Source organism: Sprattus sprattus, assembly GCF_963457725.1.
Source record: "Sprattus sprattus genome assembly, chromosome: 16".
NCBI classification, from domain to species: Eukaryota; Metazoa; Chordata; class Actinopteri; order Clupeiformes; family Clupeidae; genus Sprattus; species Sprattus sprattus.
In genome coordinates, this window is record NC_137914.1 from 11,236,673 (window position 1) to 11,246,044 (window position 9,372).

The following is a 9,372-nucleotide window of genomic DNA, read 5'->3' on the forward strand; positions in this document are numbered from 1 at the left end:
TCACAGTGCATGCCTGTCCACTGTGTAGCAGTGTTAGGATTAGTTCATTAGTTTAGAGTCTCGTTGTTTGAGCATGTGCAGCTTAGTGTAAGTGTGTGTATGTTTTTATGTGTGTTTATGACAGGGGGGTGGAAGGGCAGGTGTTGGCCTTTGGTGGGGGGGAAGTGTTCCGGCAGGTTGGAGGAGGGGGGGCTGAGCCTGGCTCTGCTCCCCCAGCTGTGTGCAGGTTTATAGGGCTTGGGTCTTGAGCTCTATGGGCTCCCCGCGGGTTTCCTGCTGGTTCTCTGCCTCTGGAGACCGGCTGCCCTTCAGAGTGGCTAGCCTCTCAGACAGGCCACGCATGCGGGGGAACAGCATGAAGTCGTAAACGATGGCACCCATCGCCGCGCCAATCATGGGCCCAACCCAATACACCTGCATAAGGAGGACACCACATCACAATAAATCAAGAGCAGGAGAAAGTTATAAAGAAAAAAGTAAAATATATTCAAATTATTCTTTATGCTATCCAACTGTTGATGATAATAAAGAAGAAATGTATCAAATAAAAATTATAAAAAGCAATTGATCAACTTTGAAAGTAGTTGATTTTACTTAATTTCAAACAGGAATATACAAGATTTTGCATTGTTTATTTATCATGGATTCTGTTTTGTCTTACCCAGTGGTTGACGAAATTCCTCATCAGGACAGCGGGAGCAAAAGACCTGGCCGGATTCATACCAGCTCCAGTGTAGTACATCTGATACAAACAATACAAACCATAGTTAATGCTGAAAATAATTACAGGCATCATTCCTCTAACACTAACACTTAACATGCCAACTTCAGTACAGGGACAAAATATATTCTGTTAAACTGCAAAAGATGTTACCATAGTCCTGCTCACTGAATAGCAGTATGCGTGGATGGAAGTGTATGTCCGTCTGTGTGTGTGTGTTGAACACTTACCCCCATGAGGTGGCCCATGGTGACAGAGAAGCCAATGGCCAGGGCAGCGGAGCCCATGCGTCCGTTCCTCCTCTCATCGGTCACAGAAAAGATGCAGATCACCAGCTGCATGGTGAGGAATACCTCTACTGTGGTGCCCATGCCCAGGCTGATGCCAGGCTGAAGCTGTGCCAGGGGAATGGGTGGGGGCAGAGACACACACACAGACACACACACAGACACACACACACACACACACACACACACAGACACATACACAGACACACACACAGACACACACACACACACACACACACACACACACACAAAGACACACACACAGACACACACACACACACACACACACACACACACACACACACACACACACACACACACACACACACACACACACACATACATACACCACAGAACACATACCAGACACAAACATGAGGCACACAGCGATGAAAATGATCGAGATGCACGCGTTAGAGTAGTTCTATGTCTACCCCACAAATATGACAATACATTTTCCTGATTTTCCAGCAAGTGCACCGAGAAGGTTACCAATAGGGACTCTCTTAGAGTAGATAACTAAAGACCTTTAATATCTATCTCTAATAAAAACAAAGTCTGTCTTACTTGGGGTGGGTATGTAAAGTGTCAGTCAAAAGCATCATCACGGCATTTTTTTTTTTTACTTACCGTATTGAGCGCCATAGTGCCCCTCATGTTAGTGGGCGTGACTCCGTAGAGCACGGCAGCGCCAGCCATAGCACCCAAGCACTGGGCGCAGATGTAGAAGACGGCACGGAACAGGGACATCTGAGAGCCCACCAGGTAGGCAAAGGTGACAGCTGGGTTGATGTGACCACCACTGATGTGGCCGATGGACTGGATGAGGGTGGCCGCGGCGAAGCCGAAGCAGAGCGCCGTGTGGAAGACGTGGTAGGGCCCGCTGGTCCAGCGCAAGGCCGCCCCCATGCCGAAGAACACGAAGAACATGGTGCCGAAGAACTCGGCGAACACCGCCCGCCAGAACATCATGGACCGGAACTCCCACATGTTTTGCTGCTAATGAGGAATAGCAGAGAATTACAGTTACTAATGGCAAGCATGTCCCCACAAAAACACACACACACACACACACACAAAACCAAAGAGTTTTTCTCTATCAGGTTCTTAGAATCACAATGGAGCTCTAAAAGTAATACAACTGCTGATTTACCGATGAATTTAGATTTCACTTACCTCACTTAGTTCCTCTCAAAGTCAAACAAAAAATGGAGACACTTGAGCAGGCACGAGAGGGAGAGAGAAAAGAGCGTCCGCTCTAGGGAAGAGAGAGAAACGGAGGGGAAAAAAATAACAGAAGAGTCTGTGTGGATGTCACCGTAGGCTGGAGTAACCCGCTAGGCGTTCAGCCACCCACTGGCTGGCTCGCTCAACCCTGCTTGAGTAGGCACCGCACCACACTGCAACGCCAGTGTCATAGAGACATAGGTGTGCCTTTACACGTTTGTGTACGTATGCTCGTATACGTGGGCGATGGTGTGTGTGTATGTGTGTGTGGGTGCGTGTTGTGTGTCTGTGAGTTTTAGCTGGGAGTCTGAAGGGCCTCCTGTCAGGGGGACCCAAACATCAATGCTAAACGCTAGGCTACGAGGGTGGGGGGGCATGCGCTAATGGAAAGACACGAATAAAGGGATGTGAAGCATATCCTACCGACGTGGCATTCAGCCTCTCTGACAGAGCGCTCAGGGGCCGCCGGGGGCATTTATAACACCCCCCAGGGGCCCCGCCATGACGCCATAATCCCCCCCCCCCCTCTGGAGGCAGGGCCAGGGTAGGGGGCAGGCCGGGGGTGTGGAGCGATAGAAACCTCCCAAACCAAACAAACGTTTCCCCCTTGTTGCCCCCTGAACCACACACACAGGACAGAAAAAAAGGGAGAGGGTGGAATCTCTAGATCATTAACAATAAATGAAAGATTTGACTGGATGTGTTAAATGATGTTGACAGTCACTGTGATGACCTTATTATGATGGCTCTTTTTCTGGATCCTTGATATAATTGTGTTTTGTTGGACAGTCATAGCGGTTGATGCTAGGGTTCAGTTAATAATGGAATTGCTGGATTCAACATCTACAGCTGGTCAGCCTTGAACTTTGTTCTTACTGTGGACATTCCCCATATCTATTCCCACACACCAGATCAGTTTTATCAAACACGGATATTGAATGTGGATTGACTGACTGATTGATTGATTGATTGATTGATTGATTGATTGATTAAATGATTGATCTGTGGATTGAGCAGAGACACACAGTATGGTGCATATCAGTGTATCTTAACGTATGACTGACAGGCCTCTGGCCAATCACACGATCAGCAGTAGTGTGGCCTACATGATGGAAGCAATCACAGGTGTCATGGAGGGCTTCCTCTTCTACCGGAGGGAAAAAAGCGCTGACATCGTCATGCTAACACCAACATGCTAACACCAACATGCTCACACACACAGCTCATATCTGACACATATCAGCAAAGGCATCATGTCTGCATACACATACCCACACACACGCATACACATACACAATACCATCCTCTTCACATATGCGTCATGGGGGGCCCCTACGGAAGAACGTTGAACTAACAGGCAGAGGAAACTGGGGTCAAAATGCCTAACAGGGTCAAACCCATTGTTCCGCACTGACATCTAGTTCCAACAACATGTTCAAATCTGTTGTTCTTTTTCAAATTTAGAGGATTCAGTAGCACCTTAACAAACAATCATGAAAGGCATGCACAGATCATGGAAAATACTCATGATTTGAGAATGGCACTAACGGATCAAGATAAATGCGTTTTCAGGTTATTACGAACATTTTGAAATGTGTCTTCAAGTCTCGAAGTGACATGGTGTGCAAAGTACCTAAATCAAATCAAACTAAACAAAGCTGAGGTGTGAGGTCTATCCTGTGAGATAAAGAGACAGAATGTTTAGCTTAAGAATGTTAGCCCCTTAGCCCCTGCATACTGCCACTCATACTTTCTTCAAAAGTATGCTCTGCCCGGTCAAGGTCAATAGACTCAGCTGTTCTGTTTTTTTGTACAGGTCACTAAAACATATCAACGTTCAAGTTCAAAGTGTACATGCCCAATTACTAGTTTTTGCCCTGACATTCACCTTTCAATGGTCAGCTATGCCACACTTTGCCACCAGAGTCTACATGACAATACCCTAGACTCACTCAACACAAAGCTATAACATAAGGATATTGATATCGACTCTCTGCTTAACATGGAGTGATGTTAATTTTTTTTTCATGATGGAATTGATTAGCCAGATGTTTGCATTGTGTCAACTTAGGGGAGAAGGAAGGGGTGGAAGAGGCTAAAGCCCTGGAAAGCCCCATAGATGGTGGTTGGGGGGTAGTTGAGGGGTGAGGGAATCCATGTCCAGGCCAGTAGCTAGAGCACACGTTGAATGGAGAATGCTGAGCTCGGCAGATTCTACTCCTATTCTACACGAACGGTGGGTAAAAAAAGACAGAGCACCTCACTCCACGCATACACACGCACACAAAACAAAATGCTGGCAGCACAAGGGAGCTGTCTGCCATTATTTGTGCGCATGATTGTGCATACATATGTGTGTGAGTGTGTTTGTGTATGTGCGTGTGTGTTTGTAAGACTGCCTATGGGAGAAGTTTCAGTGTGTGTGGGCATGCGCACATTTGCAGGTGAGAGAAATAGTATGTTTGCGCATACATGTGAATACGCAGGCGTAATGAAGATATTTTTGTAAATCTAAAACACAAAGATGTATAGAAGAGAGAAAATATGTACCACACATGTAGCCTAAACCACTCCACTTCGGAGGTCTGGTCTGTCAAAGCTGTAGGCATTCAAGAGATGAAAGACCACCGACAAAGCTGCATCGTCTATTTAAATGTGACTGTCTTTATTGTGTTGTCATTCCAGTATTCAAATATACAGGTGCAACATTGTAGTTCCCTTTTAGTATTCAAATCTGAAGTGTAAACAATTATCTGTCAAACTATTTAAAACAGCGAGACACAAGGTAGGTAACAATGAATTCACAGAGTTAATATTATGTAAAAAATAATAAAGCTATAATGAAATACAAGCACAGATTAAACCACGATAATAAACCTTGTCACAATCACTGCAACATAAACTGATCACAGATACACCACACACAGCAGACATGTTATCAGCCAGAATACCCACACGTCCCCCATGGGTTTCAATGGACCAAATAATACCACATTTCTATTGATAAAGTTAATTTGTGCAAAAGTCAATTTTAAAGTATAAAAAAACAACAACAGAAAATGCAACATTGTCCGAAAAAAAATAATGAACACACAGTGAGACTCTGAGACACACATGAGAACCTGACTAGCACATAATATGAAAATGAGGTGAAGCATTTTTCTATGACCCATTTCAATAAAAACGGATTTAGACATTTGATCGTTAATTAGCTAAATCAGTTAGTAGGCCAATTATCTCTCCATGGGGTCACTAAAGAGTCTTAATATTCCCCTGTTACAGTCACAATATATCTGAAGATAGGGGGTAGAAAACTAATTTTGAACACTTTTTAATCATTTTTAACATTATTAATTTACTTATTACTTGATTTCCATTGACACTTTTCTATTCTACTCGTTTCATTTTAACCTTTTGAATCAAAATTGTGTAATCCCTTGGCGTCCACATTGATTTTGTACAAAACAATACTGAATTGTAAAGTGTAAACAGTTTGCAGGCACTGATATATACAGCGCAATATACGCGTACACAGATTTTGATCTATGACATGTCATTCACACATACACACAGCTTTACCTCTCTCCCTCTCTCTCTCTCTCTCTCTCTCTCTCTCTCTTTCTCTCTCTTTCTCCATCCATGTCTCTCTCTTGCTCTCTCTCTCTCTCTCTTTCTCCATCCATGTCTCTCTCTATGTCTCTCTCTCTTTCTCCATCCATGTCTCTCTCTATGTCTCTCTATCTTTCTCCATCCATGTCTCTCTCTCTCTCTCTCTCTCTCTCTCTCTCTCTCTCTGATGCCCTCAGCTGTGCTCAGACTTGTTGGCCTGCTTGGCCCTCATGGCCGTCTGGGTGATGGTGGAGAGCGAGGAGCGGGAGACGCTGGCCGCCTCTACCATCTCAATGTCCTTGCAGGTCAGACATGCCACCAGCTTCTGCCTGGATGCACTGGGAGCGAAGAAGAACTCATGGGACACGGCAGCCAGGATCGCACCTAACACTGGCCCAATCCAGTACACCTGCGGAGAGGAGGACGAACATTCAGACACTATGTGATGAGCCACTAAGACAATGTGACATGTGCAGTAGCGTGACGTTTTGGGTAAGTTAAGGACGTGAAACAGCAGGTACTCTTTCTTCAGCGGGAAATTATTATTCATAGCAAAATAGATTAACAAGTAGTACAATAAATAGCAAGAAGTTTTTCCTGAATGCAAAGAAAAATTCAGTACAATTCAGTATGTGCTGTGTCGGATACAAGGTTATCAACACTTGTGCTGTATATGAGGCATGCCTCCATGAGTGGAATAACATGCATTAAGAGCACAGGACTCAGGACTGTGAAGTGAGTCAAAAATAAGACATATGCAAACGTGCCCAGTGGTGCTCCCAGATCCCAGTAATGATGGCTGGGCCCAGAGTTCTGGCAGGATTCATACTACCCCCAGAGAGACGACCCTAAAACACACACCCACACACACACACAGTGAGAGAAAGAAAGAGAGAAAGAGAGAGAGAGAGAGAGAGAGAGAGAGAAAGAGAGAGACAGAAAAGCAGATGTTCAATATTTTACCAATATAAACTGCTTATTTATTGAGAAATCAGAAATAAGTATTCATTAAAATCCTCATTGCAATAACAGGAGGTGTTTGGGAAGTCTGTCTGAAGCAGCACCACACACAAACACAAAATAAATTGCACACGTAGTATCCGAAGCGCATCCGAATCTGAACGGCTCTCACTGCTGTAAAGATCCCTGCGCTCAGTGAAAAGCCGATGGCCAGGTTGCCTGGTTCAGCCCCCTCCCGCTGCCGCTGTTCTTCCACAGAGAAGATGGTAAAGACCAGCTGGAAGGTGACCAGGATCTCCATCCCCAGAGCCTGGCCTGCATTCACCTCCATGGGGACCTGTGTATGGGGGAAAGAGTGTCAGAATGAAAGCAAAGCAGTCATCTATTTTCTTATTTTTTCTGTACTCCCCCCAAATAAAAAAATCCAGTTGTTAACTGGAAATCAACAAGATAGTTTACCAGCGCCTAATCAGGTAAATGGCTTTACACAAAAACAAAATGACTACTATAACATATTTCTGTGTCAGTGTCGTAATCAGTTTACTGTAAGGAGAAACCTTTACACAGAATAAGTGGATAGCAATTGACCGTGGCAAAACTGTGCCCAGCCTAAGCAGCATCTTTGCCCTCATCCCCCCTTAGTCCAGCCATGATGTCTGACCTTGTTGGCGAAGCTCTCTGCTGTGGAATTCAGAGGGAGGGCCAAGTAGAGGATCCCTGTGCCCAGAGTGGCTCCCAGGCACTGGGCCGCCACATACACCATCGCCCTCAGAACTTCCAGACGACGGGTGGCCAGGAAAGCCAGAGTCACTGCAGGGTTCACCTGAGCGGAGAAGGGACAGGATAGTTCAAGACAAGGAGAGAGAGAGCTAATCGCACACAGGTTTTGATAGCATGTCATTTGGACATAGTAGAAGATCACTGGAATCTAAATAATGGTGTATGCCTGATGATCTGGGTATTGATGTCATGATCTTTGCTTGACTTGACTGCAAGGACTGTTATTCTGTGCAGCTCACTCTTTGTGAGGAGTAAACCTGACAAACTTCCACACTGGGGATTTGGGCTAGCCGTTACTTTACTTCTGTAACCCTTATTTTTTTATGCATTTTGTCTTTCATATGAAGGCGCAGACTCTTTATATCACTGTTTTGTACAAGGAAAAGGTTACAACTGTATTTTCTACACAGTCATATTTCTTTACTCTCATATAAGGACCACTGTTACACTTGCTCCTTTTCCTTCACAAACACACACACAGGAAATTGATTGACATGAACACCTATTTTGCATGAAGGTAATTTGTCTCCAGCTTACATGAGCACCACTGATTTCCCCAAAGCAGTGTCCCAGGCTCACGGCCACCATGCCTGCTGCCAGTGCAGGGTACAGAGGCCCACCAGCACCAGCCTCCAGCCCTGGTATGGAGGAACCCAGCACTGCCGACACAAACACCAGCGTGCCCAGCATCTCAGCAGCAGCGGCCCGCCAAAACTGACGACTCCGCAGCTCCTGAGGGGAGGTAAGCAGAGAGACAAAGCCTCAGTGGGTTCTGCCGTACAGTTTCACAGGATGGTAGGGACTTAAAACTGTACTTCCTTTGGGTGATTAGTGAACCGCAGCTAGAAGATAACTGGACGCACTTCACTACACACTACCTTTGACACACTAGTCCTCACACTGTAGGTCTCTCACTCGCATGCATGCAAAGACAAAAATAAAAGCAGACATATCCACAGAATTGTTAATAATGTATTCAAGAATGTTAATTAAAAGACGTACCCGATAAATCAGAGTGGCTTATGATTTGGTGAAATTATTTCAAGAGCAGAGCAAAAGTAAACTTAAAACCTGACATTAAACAAACATAATTTTCTGTCGACCAGGATACTCAAAATACATGGCAATCTTCAGCGTAAGCTCACAATACAGCCACAGACTCTATAACACATCACAAAATTTTTTTTTTTTTTTTTTGAATTTTCAACCCATTAATATCTTTTATCCCTCAAAAGTAGGATGGCACAAGGGAAGCGGTTGCATTCTTGCTTCACATTACCCTCCACTATCAACGCAAGTGCAATATCAGCTAAAACCTGGAGGTGGTTTGAAATAAATCACATTTCATTTAAGCTCTTTCTCTCTCACTCTCTCTCTCTCTACTCATCAATTACAAAACACTCTCTTTCATGGATATATTCATAGTCCAAATGAATCTCTCCCGTCAAGATCTCTTCTATATATTCTAGCAAGCGTTGACGCCTGGTTCTCAGTGATTCTGTCCTTACCTCCTTAAGTGTCATGTTGAGTGCGTCTTAGAGCGGAGGGCTGCTGTGTGGAGCTGGCCGTCCTTGTGTCTGACTGAGGGCCAGGGGAGCGCTGGACTGGGCGCTTATCATGGGCGCGCTCATTCATTATTCCACTGAAGGAGCCTCCAGGAGGTCCTCCCAAAGTAAGAGAGCCTCCCTCCTCCACCTCTTCTCCGAACACACATCCCTGTTTTTAAGATACTACTTTTTCTTTCAGTGTGTTGGGTGTCTAAGTATTGTGGTGCTTTTTGTGTCAGAA

The 9,372-nt window shown here is 44.9% G+C and overlaps 2 protein-coding genes across 2 annotated transcripts; both read right to left on the reverse strand.

The window, feature by feature from the left end:
- Positions 1-228: 228 nt before the first annotated feature.
- mipb (major intrinsic protein of lens fiber b) lies at positions 229-1,998 on the reverse strand (the record flags this gene model as incomplete). The annotated part of the gene is made up of 4 exons (XM_080854432.1): positions 229-414; positions 662-742; positions 952-1,116; positions 1,639-1,998. 4 exons carry the CDS (start codon positions 1,996-1,998, stop codon positions 229-231), a joined length of 792 nt encoding a protein of 263 aa, XP_080710558.1.
- A 4,039-nt stretch (positions 1,999-6,037) lies between these two features.
- Positions 6,038-9,107, reverse strand: LOC308377191 (aquaporin-4; the record flags this gene model as incomplete). The annotated part of the gene is made up of 6 exons (XM_080853775.1): positions 6,038-6,253; positions 6,612-6,692; positions 6,977-7,141; positions 7,466-7,627; positions 8,122-8,316; positions 9,093-9,107. 6 exons carry the CDS (start codon positions 9,105-9,107, stop codon positions 6,038-6,040), a joined length of 834 nt encoding a protein of 277 aa, XP_080709901.1.
- Between the last annotated feature and the right edge of the window lie 265 nt (positions 9,108-9,372).